Here is a 19,423-nt window from a genome sequence, read left to right on the forward strand (position 1 = left end):
TCCTTTCCAGTCAATGGGGCTGAGACAAGTCAGCACTTGAGGCAGTCATCCGCTTACCATTGTCGCAGCCAGAGTAGGTGGCGAGTCACTACAAAGGAGGCAATGGCCTTTGAGGCAAACCAGGCCACATTCAGCGTGGCATCTGCTGAGAATTGGACCGCTGCCATGAACCTATTTGGAATTGGATACGATGGATTGGTTGTGCCCCTGTTTCTGGCTCTGCAGAGTGAGGCTCAAGTTGGGCTGAATTCTTTGCTTTAAAAAGTAGCAGTTTGAATGGGGCATGCTGAAAGAGCCCAGTAAATGTTGGCTGATCAAGAATTAGGCCATCATCTGAGAGGTCTAATTCCCTTGCCTCTCCCTTCACTGAGAGTGGAGAAGGCTCTTGTGGGAGTGATCAGGAGAGCACAGTTCAGGGATGGTTGGGAATTCCCCTTGGAATGGGGAGCTTGGCATTGGCTGGGATCCACAGAGAAAACAGAAGCCTCCGAGGATACATGCCTAGATTGCTGCATTCCTGTAGATGCCCTGCCTAATGGCTTCAGTGATAATTGCCTGCATCTGCTGAGAATTGGACCGCTGCCATGAACCTATTTGGAATTGGATACGATGGATTGGTGGTGCCCCTGTTTCTGGCTCTGCAGAGTGAGGCTCAAGTTGGGCTGAATTCCTCACATAGTTTATTCAGGGATCCATTTTATTCATTGTTATGCTTTTTGCTTCATGGGAGAATTCTTTTAGAGTTTGTGGGTTGGACTTGAAACCTAGTTGATGACAGTTAGATTTAGTTTTATTTTTTAATTCACAGAAAGAATTCTATGATGTTCTGGAAAATCCTGACTAAATGCCTAGAAACAGTAATAGAATGGTGCTACTCAGGGATTGAGATTAATTTTTGAAATGGATATGGAGAACTAGTGGTCAAACTCTGAAAACTATCAGGCAAAACATATTGTTTATTAGGCAAACTGTATGACGCTTATCCTTACTATCCTTGAAAGGCGTCAGACACCTGCGTAAAGACAGTTCCAACTTGTTCAAGTAAATTATGCCACTCTGTTCAAACATCATATCCCCAACCTTACATGGTAATGACGAAGATTAACAAAATTTGACATCTGAATCCTTGTAAAACAATATAGACTACCCATGTTTTATTACTAATGCACGGCTGTTAAATGGGTATCAGATTGTAACTTAGTTGTCCCCATGGATTTGTTTTAGTGAATAGGAACAGATGAAGCAAAAGAGAAAGCTGTTAACAAAAATGAAACTGTGATAATTATTATTGTGGAAACTCATTCACAGACCCCAGCACAAACATATTACTGGCATATTGGGACTCGAAATTCTTTCAACACACATAAAACTAACCAATTGTATTTAATTTCCTATTTGATTATTAAATATTATTTAGATATGGAAATAAATACAGAAATGACTTATTATTTCATCTATAAACAGAAGGAAAATATGTACCACTTGAGAATGCAGATGGAAAATACATGCGCTAAAAATGATATTGCATATCTCCCAACTTTTTGTTCAGATTTTCACTTTTTATATATTTTATACCTACCATGATTTACTTCTTAGACATTATATTGCTCTTAAAAGCAATTCCCTTTATAGTCTCATTTTTATAACTGTATACCTTTTAATACTAATAACTTTTTTTAACTTTTAACTTTATCTATTATATTTGTATGCTTCTTCCTAATGACTGCACCCCTCCTTTATGACCACAATAAAAACTGATCTACTACATATCTGCTGCATATCAACTGTTCTGTTTGATTCAGTAATGCAGTCCCTATTAATATTCTAAAGTAATGAAGTATTGTAGAGTTGCAATTCCTTAATTTCTGAAAATTCAGATTAACTCAAGTATTTTATGGTTCATTTTTCCTTCTATCCTCTTATCTATTAAATAGATTTAAAACCCATCAAATGAAGTTCCTATTCAATAATTAAAAATATTTAAAGAATGCCAAGCAATAGATAACACTATAATTATTATACAATCTTCTGAATCCTTAAAAACACTTAAAATAGATAACATTAGATCCACCTCTTTCTTGCTATTGTATATAGCTAGTATAGTTGGTTCAAAAAAGATATAGCAGAACCCAAATTAAACAATAAGTTCACATAGCCCAGCTTTCCAGAATTTGCATATAAAATACTTCAGTAGTAATGATCGCTAATTCCTTAGATAATACATGAACTATCTTTTACTAATTAATAAATAAAGTTATTGTTAAGATCCCTATCATGATTATTGCTAGGTCCACCCACTATGCTGAGGCCCTAAACACATGCACATGTTTACTAGTTTCTTTGCATAGAATAGAATTAATAGTGAGGCAGTGCATCAGGAGAAGATCAAAAACACCTTCCCAATTCCATTTCATATTAAATATTCTGACATGTGCTCCCTCACTGTTATTCTAATCATTTCAGGTTCTGGTTTGTGTACTTTTCTCTCTATCTTCTAAATCCTTCTTTAAAACTCATATCAATTTTTTTTTCTGAAAGTATCCTGTTTTATTTAATCAGTTCTTCTATTCCCATCTAACTTCTCCTACTTAATCCATAATATTGCTGATCAACTCCTGACTCCATCCCCAAATTTCTATATGAGTGATCTCTCTTAGACATTTTTCAACAAGAATTAATCCATTTCTTCAGGTTACAATGTTATCTACTATATGTTTCTGGTGCTGAATTTCAGCTTTTATAATCACCCAAATATTCTATCTAGTGGTTGTAAGAATCAAATACACCTGAAAGTCACTAATTTCAAGTCATGCTGTAATTCAGGTCTTTGAAAAACTTTTAGCAACAATATTTGTGAAACTTACCGGCCTTAATGTGAACATCCTGACTTCTGATTTTCCCTGAAGGATTTTCAGCTGTGCAATAGTAAGTGTTATCATGGATTAAGTTATTAAAGCTTGAAGGAGGGAAAGGGAAAATTTGGAGAGTGCCATTAGGGTGGACGTGGCGGATCCCTGGGACATCGTAGATCTCCTCGCCCGTTGCTAGGTACCATCTGAGCATCACAGGAGGGATTCCTGCTGCTGGACAGGGTACCAATGTCCCCGTGGTGCTAGCAAACACTACCTCTTGCAAAGATGCATTGACAAAATATAAGCTGGCATGTAGATCTTCACCAAAAACTGCAAGATAGAAATAGAAATACATGGAATTACCATTATGATCATCATGTCATTTTAGTATCTAAACATATATATATAAATTATCATATATATAGAACTACCCATCTCCCTTACAAAGGGATTTTAGGCACTGTACAACAAAATCAATAGACGTAAAGTAGAGATGTATTTCGGGAAATTGGGTTTTAGTTACAGTTTTTAATTCTTAGATTTGTATCTGTATTGTTCCACTGTTGTTGTGAGCCGCCCCAAGTCTTCGGAGAGGGGCGGCATACATCTAATAAATTATTATTTATTATTATTATTAATTGCAAACTGCAAATAAATCATATCAAATTGTAAAACAGTTTACAGGAGATTATGCAGTTTCTTGTTCAAATTTCTTGGCAAAAGACTATAAATTAATCTAATTACCGGTAACTTAAAAATTATTACACATTTCAAACCAGAGAAGCAACATATAGGATAAACAGAGACAGTAGCATCTTTATTGGATAAAGCCATTTTTATTTCTATTTCAGCAGTTTTATTAAAATAGTATAAAAAGTATAATTAAAATTTCTAACAGTATAATTCTTACCAAAGCATTTCTACTGAAATTTGTCAATTTTTTCAACTTATTTATGCTTCACCATTTGGATTATTTAATCATCTTGGCAAAAATACTCAAAAACCTCTTCTCAATATACTGGGCAACAGTTCAGCACTCTGGACAGAGTGTAAACAATTCCCTGCGTAAAAGCACTCTGCTTGTAAGGCCCTGGGAGCTTTCTCCCAGAACACAGTGTAGATCCATCCATTTAATGAGGGCAAGCTCCTTGAGTGAGAGAAACTAAACTAAACTCATGCTCTTCCTTATCCTCACGCTACTTCATGTGGTTTTATTCTGCAACATCTGCTACTCATTTAATTTTCTTTCTAGCCAATCACTGTTCATCTTCCTTCCTACTTACAATATCCATCAAATATTCAAACTGTGCAGAGCTCCCTCCCATTCTAAAAGAATGACATTTTTAAATGAACACATTAAGGAAATGCATGCCAACATTCTTCAGCACAAAACACACACACCCTAACCCCCATGCACTGGAGAGAGCTTGAAGATAAGCATTTTTTGTTGGAGTTACTCCTAGTGGAATTTAGGAATGAAAGCACTTTCCCACTTCTCGATATTTCTGACCTCATTAAAGACCTGGTTATTCATAATGCTCTGAGGACAGAAGAGTTTAAAAGAAATATTACTGTATCACCCAAATGAATGATAGGTGTTCAAACAGTCTTATTGTATACCTTTTTTGCACTGTTATTTTTCATATATACTCTTACTGATTATTCTATTGTGCAATGTGATTTTTGTTGTTTTTATGGACTTTTAAGACACTTAGATTTATCTGAGTGAAAAGGTATAGAACTAACAGAGTCGCCCCAAGTCTTTGGAGAATCAGCAGCAGCAGCAGCAGCATCTGTAGGTTGAGATTCTCCCATGTCATGACTAATGACATCAGGAAATGAGGGTCAAGAAATTCTGCTAGGTTTCCATTAGCTGCATCAGAATTTTTCTTAATTTGTCAAAGAAAGAAAGATACTGTTCCCATCTCCACTATGTGTCGCACTTAGCTTCTACCTGTCCTTTTCAGTATTTTATTTATTATTTAAATTAATATCACCATCTCACTATCCAAAGTGATTCTATACCAGTACAAGTGATTCGATCAAGGACTCAAACTTCCACTAGTGCTTCTCTCAGTGGAGCTATCAAGCCTCCCCACATCTTTTGTGTGAAGGTGATAACCGTTTTGTTGCAATTTTTACATTTCTTTTTTCCAATATTTTAGTCCTTTTGTTTAATCATATATTACAAATGTCATCTGAAATTCATTTCTTTTTTTCTTTTTTTTTTTTAAATTTTTTTATTACAAATATATACACATTTACATACAATATATGTTTTATATTAATACAAGGCTAAATCAACGCGTAACAAATACACGAACAAACAAACATGACAAACAAACAAACAAAAATATTCTTTAAAAAAAGATCTAATTGCTTATTTAAGTACATTAATAACAATAACTATTCACTTAGCATATTTTATAATATTTGTACTTGTATTCCCTTCAGGAGGTAAGTTTTGAATGATTTTTGATTTTAAATTATTTTCTGGTGAAGCATGTTGTGTCCTCAGCGTATACCATTTTCTCTTGTAGGTTGTCACTGTTTTTTAAATCATTTAATTCTTTCTTATCCGCCTTCTTTTATTCATATTCAATTTCTTTAATGTCATACAAATCTTTTTTTATAAAAAGGTTTTTTGTATATATGTCTTTTGTATTTTTTTTTTTCTATGTAATGAAAAGGATATAAAGTATTGTTAATTTGATTTTTTCTTTTGAATTTTATTTCTTTTCTTAAACCAGTTATAAAGATGTATCCAGGTTTTATCGTGTTCGGAATCCTCTTTGTTTTTTAATTTAATTGTTAGTGCGTCAAATTCAGCACAGTCTAATATTTTTTTAATTATCAAATCGTCTTCAGGTGGTTCGGGTTGCTTCCAATTTTGAGCTATCGTTATTCTAATTGCTGTCAATATATGAATTAATAAGTAGTGTTTGTTTTTTTCAATTTTTTGATCTATAATTCCCAGGAGAAAGGCTTCAGGTTTTTTATTTATCTTCATTTGTAAGATCTCTTCTATCCAATTCTGCATTTTGTTCCAGAATTTTTTCATTTTTGAGCAGGTCCACCAAATGTGGTAATATGTCCCCATTTTTTTGCACCTCCAACATTTTGGGCTTGTTCCTTTATACATTTTAGCTAATGTTGCCGGTGGAAGGTGCCACCTATAATACATTTTGTATATGTTTTCCTTATAAGCTGTAGATTTTGTTAATTTATAGTTCTTGGTCCAAATTGATTCCCACTTATCTAAATTTATGCTATAACCAAAATTTTTGCCCCAACTATGTATACTATTTTTAACGATATGTTCCTCCATTTTATAGTGTAGCATATATTTATATATTTTGGAAATCATTTTTTTTTCTTGGCCTAAAATTATCTTATCTAATTCTATCTCTTTTATTTGTATTTCCTTCCTTTTCCCTTCTTGATATTTTGATTTAATTACGTTATACGCCCACCAGTCGATTTTGATTCCAATTTCTTCTAATTGTTCCCTAGTTTTTAATTCCCCATTTTTTTCTAATGTTTGATAATAATTTAACATTTTGTTTAGTTCTCTTGAGTTTGGATATATCGTCGCCTCTAAGCTTGAGTACCATTTGGGAGTTTGGTGATAGTACATTTTTTTGATTTTTTTCCAAGTTGTGTATAACGAGTTTCTTATTATATGTTGTTTGAAGTAACTATGTGTTTGTTCTTTATTTTCCCACAGGATAGCATGCCACCCTATTCTCATATCGTGTCCTTCCAGTATTAGAAGTCTCTTATTTTCCAATTTAAACCAATCTTTCAACCAATCCATAATTGCTGCAGTATAATATAATTCGAAATCTGGTAGTGCAAATCCTCCTTGTTTGATATTATCTTGTAGATATTGTATTCTAATTCTAGGTTTTTTTCCGGCCCAGACGAATTTTGTAATCATTCTATTTAGTTTTTGAAAAAAGTCTTTTCTTAATATAATTGGAATCGTCCTAAATAGATATAGAATCTTGGGTAAGATAGACATTTTTATTGTTGAGATTCTACCTATGAGCGAAATAGGCAATTTGTTCCATTTTTCTAATTTCTTTTTTATTGAAATTCATTTCTAAAAGAGTGTTTGGAGTGTCAAAACCTATTTCTAAAAGTTGCATCAAAGTAGGATATGATGCAGCAGGTATGAATTATACTTCACTTTAAATATGATTCCCTGGCATCTTTTAGTTCACTTTAGCCCACTCAGCCAAAGTCAATTTTATTTCCCTCCATCCTGTATGTTGTATAAGCAACAACCATCATTGTGAATTTAACTGACTGATTGTGAAGTCAACTGCCTTTCTTCCATAATGCATAATTATCAACAACCCCAAGGCTGCCATTTTAAGGAAAAGAAGCCTGCATCTGTAGAAAATTCTACTTGATCCCTTGTTGTGAATACTGTAACCATGTGGTCCAGGAAACCTTTAAACGCAACATCTTGTGAGCCCCTTTCTGATAAACCTAATGGAGCAGCTCCCAGCCGGAGGGCCTCCAGCTGTTGCAACAGCAACTACAAGAATTCCCAGAAGCTACAGTCCCAACACATCCCAATGACTGCAAGTTTGGAAAGACTAGATAATTTTCCTCTACCACTTCATGTAGAACACTTGCAAACTGCAGTTCTTGCCTTGGGGCAGCAATACTGGTTGCACATTGTACATTTCCAGTTTAAGCCAGAGATAAACATCTCCTTCATTTTTGGATAAAAAATTTTAATGGAATACCAGATGAGTTTTACTACAAATGTACAATATGTGTGTGTGTGTGTTTGTTTGTTTGTTTGTTTGTGTGTTTGTGTTTACATAGATATATAGACATATTCATCCATGCATGTATCTTAGGCAGATATCCCATCTCCCACTTTAACCATTTTAATTTAAATGTTTAGTCAAAATTTAAATTCATATTGTTAAGCATACTTTTTTAAAAAATTAACTAGTTGTACTATTGATTCCTTAATGTTTATTATCTTTTAACCTTTCCAATTTTGTTCTCTTTTTGGGTGTATAACTGTAATTCTCCTTTTGCTTGATTTAAATTTTGTTTAGTTCTTTATGAAAGTTCTTTAAAAGGCTAATACTATATAATATCTATATACTAATATATTTACTTTATACTTATAACACTATATGTTAATATTCAAGTTCAGCAATACACACACACACAGAGAGAGAGAGAGAGAGAGAGAAAGAGAGAGAGAGAGAGAGAGAGAGAGAGAGAGAGAGAGAGAGAGAGAGAGAGAGAGAGAGAGAGAGAGAGAGAGAGTATATCTTCCCTTCTCACCCTTATGGGTGGTCTGTGTGTTCCTCAATCTCAGGTCCTCTATCAGAGGCCTGTGAGTTTCAGGCTTCTGTGCTGTATCTTAGTAGACTTCAGTCTTCTGGACAGAAAGCTCTGACATTGTTCCTGGTTTCTGTTGGAACCACTCTTCCAACTTACAACTCACAGAGTGTTCCTATCAGCACTGGGACCACTTTGTCCTTTACTTTCCACATCCTCTTATATTCTTCCTTCAGGCCCTGTTACTTCACCAGTTCTTCATAGTATTTCTTCCGAAGGTTGCTATAACTTGGCATGATTAGGTAGGCAGGCGGCAGGCAGGCAAGTAAACAAGCAGACAGACAGATATCACGCCACTGTGTTCTGGTCTTTCACTACAACCACAATGACCAGTTGATTGGCCAGTATCTGTCTATTTAGTTATGGATATCTCATAGGATCCTAGCCCTCTTATTTTCCTTCTGTGCACTCTCTCACCTAGACTTAGGAGGTCTAGATATGGTCTGTATAGATATTTCTATACAGACTGCCAGCTGCTTGGTTGTGCTATTGAGTGGATGCTGTTCCTGCCTGCATAATGAGTGGCTGGATAGTGTAGTGGTTACAGCCCCATCTTTGATATAATATTTCCCTTCTCATCCTTATGGATGGTTTCTGTCTCCACCCATCCGCATGTCTCTCTTCTATACATATATAAACCTTTTCAGTTTAGGAAGATAACAATTAAACTGTGCTACTTGAAAACATAGTTTAATTTTCTCAAATATGAAATATGAGAGGTCTTCCTGCTGATAATTTCAGATTTACTTATGTTCTATTCCCTATTTTCCAAAATTTGTGTCTGCTATGCTTTTATTGTATTGAACCAAAGACAATCAAAATAAAATGATTGAGCTACAGAACTATTCTGAAGAATTCATAAATCAACTGACAAATTAACAGTAGATCATTTAAATTATAAAAGCTGTTAGAAAGCTATTAAAAAGCATTAGAACAGCTGAACATACAGCTTGGAAGAAAGCCTGAGGCTTCCTTCTGAATATGGAAAAGTAGATGGAACTGAAAAAAAGTCTTCAACAATCAACTGAATTTATAAAATTATTTATTAAACTTCTATGCCTCTTCAAAAAGCACAACACTGAAATGCTTAGATTCGCTCTTTTGTAAGTAAATTCAGAAGTTCAAAATATAGCTATAACAAAAAAGGGATAAACAGCAAAACAGCAACAGAGATAAATCAAATTTGTGTCCCCCTGGCAGTTGATGTGGGAGCGGGTCATCACATTGTCCATTAGGATGAGGACATGGAAGTCCCCCATCAACAGCTCCAAGTGGTGAAGAACGAGGTGCGCAACTCAAAGTTCCAACAGGTTGATGTTGCTGTTGATTAAATCCAATGGAGTCTAGCATCCCTGGGTCCCCTGGGACTGGGCATGCCCCACCCACCCAAACAGACTGGTGTCTGTGGTTATAGTCAACCAAGTGGGCTCTTTGAAGAGGGAGTCCCACCAGAGGTGACCACCAGGCCAGCAAACGAAGCACTGCTGGTGGCACCCTCACCATGGTGTTGGAAAGAATGGTGCATGTCCGTTGAAATGGAAGTAGGTTCCATTGGAGGATTTGAGCATGAAGCCTCACCTATGGGGCCACATCAAGGCACGATATGAGTTTCCCCAGCAACTGAGAAAGTAGAGAAAGAGTGGCAGAACATTGCCGACAGACCAGTGCCACCAGAGAAACAATGCTGTCATGATGCTCCGGTCACAGGAAACCTCACAACTCTCGGTATTGATGACAGTGCCAAGATGGAGGAGCAAGGTGGTGGGAGTGAGGTGGCTCTTCAGAAAGTTTATCAAGAAACTGTATGCCTGCAAGCTCTGAATTGTGAACAGGAGGTCCTTGTGTGCATGACAGGGCGATGAAGATTGTATTGTCCAAATAGCATTATAAATGTAATGGAGATGCCCACAGATATGCCACCACTACATTAAGAAGCTTGGTGAAGGTTTTGGGCGCCAATGACAGGCCAAAGGGCAGGGGTCAATATTGGAAGTTAGGCCCTCCGAACAGAACCTCCTCCTTCAGGTCATTAGAAGTGAGCCAATCTCGTTGCCTGATGCATCCCAAGATGGACCTGAGGGACTGCATCTTGAAGAACTTGTATGTTATGTACATATTGAACTGCTTCAGATTCAGGATGGCTCACCACCAACACCACCCTAAACTCTTGGGGACTAGGAACAGTATGGAATTTAATTCTAGTCTCTCCTGTCTCAGGGGCACCCTCTCTATGGCCGAAATTTCAAGTAGGTGACAGATCTCGAAATCCATCAGAGACCTTTTGATGGTATTAGACAGAATGGGACACTGGAAGAATCGGCTGGGGAACCATGAAGAAAAGTCTATGGTGAGGCTGAATCTGATGTTGTTGAGAGCTCAAGAGTCCATGGTTGTGAGTTCCCATTGGGCTGCAAAATTTTGAAGCTTGCCCCCAATGGTACTGGACTCTGTGGAGTCATTTGTGTTAAAGCCCTATTCCCAGATCCCCTGAAAAGGTGTCTTGATTGTAAAACTGCCTGCCCTTGTCTCTGGGAGTGGATTTGTCCTGGGATCTGTCAGCCCCTTGAAAATATGACCTTTGGAATTGGGGATTTCCCAAAGGAAGAATCGGGATGAAAGGGCTGCCTATGATAGTATGGGACAGGATGAAGGTCAGGTCGCCTATGCACTCTGGGCAGACCTTCCATCTGCCTCTATCCTCCACAAGTATCAAATCAAGGGACTCGCCAAATAATTTCTTCCCTGAAAGGAAGCTTCTGCTAGGCGCTACTTAGATTTGTTATCTGTCAGAAACCATCCAGCCACTCCATGTCCAAAATAACAGTGCTGCCAGTGGTCTGTCAATCATTGTTTTGTTGGACATCAGAGGCAATTTGGAAGGACTCTTTGTTCACAGAACCCACCAGATTAACCATCACAATGAACATGAGTCTGTATTGGTGGGGATCCTACGCATTACATCAAGTGACTCAAGGCCATTGGCCCCAATTGGACCTAACCAATGACAACATCAACCTCCTTGAGCTTCGGGCTATATTGCTGGCACTACAACATTTCTAGCACTTGGTGCAGGACTCCCAGGTTCTAATCTTAACATACAATGTGGCCACTCATGCCCATTGTCAATCATCAAGGGGGCACCAGGTCCCATCAGTTCATGAAGGAGGCAGAAAGACTTTCCCTTTGGGTGGAGCAGAATTTATGGTCAATTCGGGCAGAGCATATCTCCGGAATATTGAATATGCATGTGGACTGATTAAGCAGGTCCACCATAGACCACTCAGAATGGCACCTGCACCTGGACATATTTCAATCTCTGGCTCAGAAATTTGGCCAGGCCCAAGTGGCCTTTGCAACCAAGGCCAACACCCATCTGCCGAGGTTCTTTGCCAGATTCCCCATGCCTCACGTGCCCTCAGATATGACTCCATGTGCCATCTGTGGCACACGTGCCATAAACTCACCATCACAACTTTAGGATGTCTAGTTTCTCAAGTTACTATAGTATGTGAACAAAGAAAATCTGAAGTTACCAACATAGAATTACAATGGGAACATAGAACATAATAAGAATGAATATAGGAAAATTCATAATGGACAAAGATGAGTTTCATTTACTACACATTGAAATTTTAGCTACCAGTTAGCTAAAATGGACCAGAATTAAACACTTTCATGTCACATTGTTTACTACATAGGACATGAAAAAGAAAGAACAAATCGTTATAGTCAGAAACACATAGCAAAGATAGAACGTAACTAAATAATAAGATTTATCCAAATTTATGCTCAAACCATTCCTGCAAAAGAAAAGGATTAAGATTAGACATAGTTGGGGTATGACTGTGGGTTGAGGATTACAAGTCTCTCACATGCAAGTTCCATATCAAGTTAAAGCTAAAGAAGATGAAAGCCACCTAATTTCCACACTATGATCTTCAGTATATATCTATCGATTGCAAGGACAACAACAGCAATTGTTTTGAAATCTTGAATCTCATTGATGGAGAATAGGCGTTGATTGCTTACCTGAACGCCTCTTCTCGTACGGTGAGCGGGTACAGCAGTCACATGGGTTGCTCATGTCCAATCCGGTGGAACTGAGCCTAGTGTTAAAAAAGCTTGCCGGATCCGCCCCTTCCCCAGAATTCGCGAATCCATAGACTAGGCTCAGCTGTGAAGCTCTGTAGTGTTCAACTCTTATTGTTAGAGGAAAAAAGGATTATAGAAAGGTAAGGAAGACACATACAAGGGCGGGAAGTGACTGCTGTACCCGCTCACTGTACGAGAAGAGGCGTTCAGGTAAGCAATCAACGCCTATTCTCCGTACTGAAGGAGCGGGTCCAGCAGTCACATGGGACATACCCAATAGATGGTCCCTAGGGTGGGATTAGATTGCTATCGTGTGAGATAACGGATTGGAGTACCCTTCTGCCGAAGGCAGCGTCCGCTGAAGCGTAAGCATCAATCTTGTAGTGCCTGATGAAGGAATTTGGCGAGGCCCAAGTGGCTGCTTTGCAGACCTCCTCCAACGGGGCTTGAGTCGCCCAAGCGGCCGAGGTGGCTGCGCTTCTGGTGGAATGCGCTGTGATGTTCCTTGGAACTGAGAGGGAGGCCGATTCATAGGCCTTAGATATAGTCCCTCTGATCCAACGGCCTATTACTGTTGAAGACACTTTGGTCCCCATGACTCTGGGGTGATAGGCTATAAACAGTGCTTCTGACCTCCGAAAGGGTCCTGTGCGTTGGATATAAATTCTCAGCGCTCTAATAAGATCCAGAGTGTGCCATCTAATTGCCAAGGGATGGTCTCGTTGGAGGCAGAAGGAAGGTAGGACAATATCCTGAGTTCTGTGGAACATGGAACTGACCTTGGGTAAGAAGGTAGGGTCCAGTCGCAAGACTACCTTGTCCTGATGGAACTGACAAAGGTCCTGCCTGATTGAGAGGGCAGCCAGCTCCGAAATGCGTCGAGCAGAGGTAATAGCCACCAGGAATGCTACCTTAAAGGATAAGTACCTTAGGGACGCTGATTTTAGGGGTTCGTATGGTGCCTGCGTGAGGGAATGGAGAACCCGAGGCAAATCCCAAGATGGATACCTGTGGACCTTGGAAGGTCTGAGGTTGGCTATGCCCTTGAGAAATTCCTGAACCTCTGGAAAGGATCGGAGAGGCTGTCTGCGGGGGCCCCCTAGGACAGATGAAATGGCTGCCAGATGACGCCGGAGGGTGCTGGTAGAAAGTCCTTTATGGAAGCCTTGCATAAGGAAGGAGATGATTCTGTGTATGGGAATGCACAGAGGGGAGAGGCCTTCCTGTAGGCACCACTGGTGAAACTTGGACCACGTGTGGTCGTAGATTCGATTGGTCGAACTCCTTCTGGCCCTTAAAATGACCTCCGCTGTATCGGGGTCATGACCACGCAGTTCTAAGTCTCTCCTGATAACAGCCAGGCGGTGAGGTGGAACCACTCCGGGTCTGGATGGAATGAGGCCCCCTGCCGCAGCATATCCCCCGAAACGGGGAGTCGCCAGGGGTCCTGAACGGACAGCTGTTGGAGATCCGCGAACCAGGGTCGGCGGGGCCAATGAGGGGCGATTAAGATCAATCGGGCCCTCTCGGTGAGGACCTTGTGAATCACGTCCGGGAGAATTGGAATTGGAGGAAAGGCGTAAAGTAGGCCTGGCGGCCATGGGCTCCGGAGGGCATTGATTGCTTCCGCTCCCGGGGATGGAAATCTGGAAAAGAAGCGAGGGAGTTGGGCGTTCGCATTGGTCGCGAAGAGATCCAGAATAGGTAGGCCGAATCTGAGGCAGATCTGATGGAACAGGTCCTGATGGAGGTTCCACTCTCCTGGGTCTATCGTTGCTCGAGATAGCCAATCCGCCTGGACGTTGAGGCTCCCCGAGATGTGGTCGGCTAGGAGCGACCGAAGATGTTTTTCCGCCCAAAGGCCTAACTTGAGGACCTCCCTCATGAGAGCCTTGGATCTCGTGCCCCCCTGACTGCAGATATGGCTTTTTGTGGCAATGTTGTCGGTGAGAATGAGAACGTGCCGGTTGGGAATGCGAGGAGAGAAATGTTTCAGAGCCAGAGAAACGGCTCTTAATTCTAGCCAATTGATTGGCCTGGAAGCTTCCTCCGGGGACCACGTGCCCTGGGCTATCATCCCCTGGGCGTGGGCGCCCCATCCCGATAGACTGGCATCTGTGGTGATGACAAATTGATCCGGGCACCTGAACGGGGATCCTTTGTCCATGGCCGGAGACTTCCACCACTTGAAGGATCTGCGAACACTTGGTGGAATGACAATGCGACGATTTGAGTTGCTGTGCCCCGATCTCTGAAAGGGTAATAGGAGCCACTGAAGTTCCCTAGCATGAAGGCGAGCCCAGGGAATGATGCCTATGCATGACACCATCTTCCCCAAAAGGGAAGACAGAGTTACTATGGATACTGAAGGTTTGGATAAAATGTTGGAAATTAACTCCCCTATACTGAATTTTCTCTCGGGAGAGAGAAAAACCTGGGAGGATTCTGAATTAATAATGGAACCCAGGTGTAAAATGGATGTGGAAGGTTGGAGATGACTTTTATCAAAGTTGATGGAAAATCCATGGTCCTGAAGGACTGACATGGTGACAGACAGGTCTGAAATCACTTTCTCTAGGGAGTTCCCATGAATCAAAATATCATCAAGATAACATAAAATGTGGATGGGAGACGCCCGGATATAGGCCGCCAGGGACCCCAAGAGCTTTGTAAAGACCCGAGGGGCCGAGGAAAGGCCAAATGGCATTGCCCTATACTGGAAATGCCTACCTTGAAAGGAGAAACGTAAAAATTTTCTGTGGCACTTGGCTATAGGAATGTGAAGGTAGGCCTCAGTGAGGTCTAAAGAGACCATGAAATCTCCCGTGTGGATGGCGGCCAAAATAGAAGATAAGGAGTGCATCTTAAACTTCCTATATTTGATGAATAGGTTCAGCTTCTTTAAATCCAAAATAGCTCTCCAACCTCCGGAGGACTTTGGCACCATAAATAGGATGGAGTAAAATCCTAGGCCCTTCTGACCGGAAGGGACCGGTTGAATGGCTCTGATTGACAATAAATGAGAAATGGCCTCCTCCATACGGTTACAATCTGAGGATGACCTGGGAGAAGGGCAGGAAATAAAACGTTTCGGGGGAGGAGAAACAAATTCTAACAGAAGGCCTGTTTGAACGGTGTCAATGACCCAGGGGTCCTTGGAGGTGAGACGCCAATTAGAGGCGAAAAGGGCTAGGCGACCCCCTATGGGAATTGAGGAAAAATTACCATCTAGGTTTTTTTGAAGCCCTGTTAGAGGACGCTCCCCTTTGGAAGCGAAAACCTCTGCCCCTGGAGTTCCTACCTTGGGAACGAAAGCGGGGGGAATACTGACCTGGAGATCTCTGATAGGAAGCCGCTTGATCTGGCTGGCGCCCTGGGCGACGAAAGGACTGCATTTTGGTAGCCTTTTTGGTGGTTGGGCCCAAGACTTTCTTCTTGTCCGTGGTTTCCGTGAGGAGTGGATCCAGAAGATCACCGAAAAGAAGATCGCGCTTTAAGGGACCCTGGGATAACTGCCACTTCTGGCGTACTCCCGCTTGCCAAGGGCGAATCCATAGGAGTCTTCTTGCCGTTGTAGAAGCTGCAATAGACTTAGCAGAAAATCTAGTAGATTGCAAGGTGGCATCAGCCACGTACTGGGCAGCTGCAAAGACCTTGTTGAAGTCTTGTTGACCTCTCAAGTCATCGGGAGGAATATGCTGTTGTAGTTGGCGAAGCCACAGAAGCATGGCTCTGGAGAAAAAGGAAGCTGCTGCAGAACTTTTAATGGCCCAGGAATCTGCGGTGAATCCTCTTTTGAGCATTTGTTCAATCCGCTTGTCCTCTGGGCGGAGGACTTCCTGTGCTTCGCCTGGCACAGCCGCTGCCGAGTGAAGGATCTTGACAGGTTCATCCGGTTTAGGAAAGGAGAGGAGCTCTTCATAGGAAGAGGAAAGTTTGTACAATTTTCTGTCCTTGGTGGAGGGATTAAGGCCAGAGGCTGGGAAATCCCACTGTTTAAGTAAGGCATCTTTAAACAATTTAGGCATAGGAATTACCTCGTTATCCTCCTGTTCCTCTGTGAAGTAAGGTAAGTTCTCCTCCGGGGGATCAGTGGAAGTAGAGGCTTGTTTCTCCTGGGCCGCTAATCCCGTAGAAATTCTAGCTTTGAGGAGGAGAGATTTGAACAATTGAGAAGGAAAAATAGTAATTGGAGAAGGAACCTTTATTTGGGATTCCTCATCATCTGAGAGGCCTTGAAAGGGATCCTCATCATCCTCCAAATCCTCATATTCGTCCTGAGAGGAATCTGAATCCTCCTGAATAGGAGCTCTAACCGCTGGGGAGGAACCCAAGGGGCGGGAGGGACGAGGAGGAGGAGGAAGTACGGAAAGCTCATTGATGGTGGAGAGTTTGGCATCAATGGCCTTGGACAACACAGAAAAAATAGATTGGAACTCAGGAGGTAAACTAGAAATATCAGCAGGAATGGCAGAAGAATCCCTAAAGGCCTGGGAGGATCCTGGCTGGGGGGAATCTTCAATAATATCTGGTTCCTCTGGACCTATGCCCCATAGATTAGGTTGGGGTCTGTCTAGGTTAGGCTCATCCAGAGATAACACAGGGACCCCAGAAGGAGGTAGACTAGAAGCCTCTGGGGGGTCTTGACTACTGAGTACTTGGGCCTGTACTTTCAAACGTTTTGCTGATTTATCATGGATTCTTTGTAGGGCTAGGTCCCTTCTCTTCTCGGCCCTGGTGACCTTGGTCGAGGGGCGGGCCCCTGGAGAAGAGGAGGAAGAGGCCTGGGGGATACTAGTAATTTCATCGCCTGTAGGCCTGGCCTCTCTGGGACCTTTAGTTGTGCCTCTCTTGGGAAAAGTAGCCATAGTCTGACAATTAACAGAAGACAAGGCTGAGCCAATAACTGAATAATTAAGGAGAAGAATTTCAAGTACTTCCCAAGAGGAATGGATCCTGCTTCGAGGCCTCGAAGCTGCTGAGACTTGAGGGCAATCTGGGCAAACCCAGAGTTCGTGTCCCCAGATCCAGCGGGGCCCAGCCTCCCTAAACTTTTTAATTAAGTAAACCAAGGCACTCTGGTTGGAGGCTTAGCCGGTGGAGAATTAAGCCTGGGCGTCCCAAGGCCCGCTCCGGGATCCACGCGGTGGACTGAGGCCTACGCGGCTGGCAGAAGGCCAACACGAGAGGCCTAAATTTAAAAATGGGCGCGAAGGCCTTCGCGCCGAAAAATCGCTCCGAGATAGGATTTTTAAAGGGGAAGCGATCGACTAAGTCCAGGAGACTAGAAAGGCGTCTCACTCCGCAGGAGGTATATTAAAGCCCTTTAATCATATTACAATAATGAATCAATAAATCAATACTTGCACCGAGACCTCCAGGCCAAAGGATTAAAGGAATCCACAAGCGGCCGCGGGAATCGTACACGGCAAAACCGCCGGGGGAAAACGAAACCGCAACTTCTCCAAAGGAAAAAAGCCGAGCCTCAAACGGCTGGCGCTATCCGTGCAAGTAAATAATAATGGTAAAACAATTCTTACTACTTTTGAAGGAAAAGATCGAAGGGAAGGTGTTAGAATGTTGAACGAGCTATCACAATACAACCGCAGGATATGCGAACTGAGCGAATTCTGGGGAAGGGGCGGATCCGGCAAGCTTTTTTAACACTAGGCTCAGTTCCACCGGATTGGACATGAGCAACCCATGTGACTGCTGGACCCGCTCCTTCAGTACGGAGAAGCAGAGGAACTATGGAATAAAATCAAAGAATTTGTTAATGATGAATGTGAAGAACACTGGCAAAGACAGAAACAGAAGAAAACAATTTTTTGATTATTCTTAAACAAAACTTGTATAGTGAACAGGAAGCCACTGAATCGGACATAATGAAACAGATGGTTCCAGACTGTCATAGGAATGAGACTAGTTAATATGCTCTCATCCTATTTGTTTCACCTATAGATTAATATATATCGAGAGACACTGAAAGAATGGTTTTATAAAGTGGAAGAAACTTGTAGTAATAAAAATCTGGAAGTACTGTGGAAAATAAGGCCACTGTCAAAAGCCAACTGGTAAGTACACAACTATCCTCAAAAGTGATAATGAAGAAGTTGAAATGATGGATACTTTTTTGCCTTTGAGCAATTATTGACAATAATAAAGCCAGCATTTAATAAATGTGCTGCAAATTATCACTTAGATAGCATTCAACAGGATAGTACTCAGATCCATCTACATTTAGAATTGTTCAGCAATGGTTTTCCTATGATGCTCTATGGAAAAGAAATTTAGACTTAGAGGAAGTATAAAATGACATGGGTTTTGAATTTTGCAATTGGAAAAGAAAAGAAACAAATGGATGATAAAACAAATCAATCCAGACACAAATAATCAGGCTCAAAAGACTAATTTTTGAATACATTATGTGAAGATCCAGCTCTCTCAAGAAATCTATAGTGCTTAGAAAGGTTAAAAAACATGATGATTAACATCACGGTGAATGAATTCAATTAGGAGTGAATTGTTGGGGGACAAAACATCTTGAAGAAGGAAACATATGAGATGAATTTAAACAAATTTAAACTGTAGTATACTGTATATACAGGTAATATGCATATTTTCATTATCCTTTTGCATTGTCCAATTATAATTCAAATTATTCATAATCAAAATCAGTCAGTCATAAAAATATTAAGGGCACTGAGCCATGGATTTAATGGAAGAGAAATGTTTTCAGCTGAGGTCAGAGCTGGTTATAATAAATCATTTCATTTTGTTTCATATAAACATAAGAATAGTTCAAAATAGAAACTAACATGTAATTATGAGAGTTGCATAATTTAAAAAAGAAAACTGATGATATAATAGAAATAAGAAAAATGGAGACCTAAAAGCAATTGTGAGTCTGTGAAAATTATTTAGTTTTTTAGATAAAGACCTCTTTATTCCTGATTCAGGAAAAATAAAGATATTCAGACTATTACTTTGAAAGCAAAACTACTAGTTTGCTCTATTGTATTAGAATCGCTAAGAAAATATTTGTTATAACCAAAAATCTTTTTAGAGAATAGGCTACTCCATTAAATCAATACTGGTTATTA

The 19,423-nt window shown here is 40.5% G+C and overlaps 1 protein-coding gene across 1 annotated transcript in view; it reads right to left on the reverse strand.

Annotated features, from left to right (window-relative positions):
* DSCAM (DS cell adhesion molecule) overlaps positions 1–19,423 on the reverse strand; it is a 427,464-nt gene that overhangs the window by 345,913 nt on the left and 62,128 nt on the right. The window contains exon 2 of the mRNA XM_070750468.1: positions 2,865–3,182. Coding sequence (XP_070606569.1) covers positions 2,865–3,182 — 318 coding nt within the window. The remainder of the gene's footprint in view (positions 1–2,864; positions 3,183–19,423) is intronic.

Source organism: Erythrolamprus reginae, chromosome 4 (assembly GCF_031021105.1).
Source record: "Erythrolamprus reginae isolate rEryReg1 chromosome 4, rEryReg1.hap1, whole genome shotgun sequence".
NCBI lineage: Eukaryota > Metazoa > Chordata > Lepidosauria > Squamata > Dipsadidae > Erythrolamprus > Erythrolamprus reginae.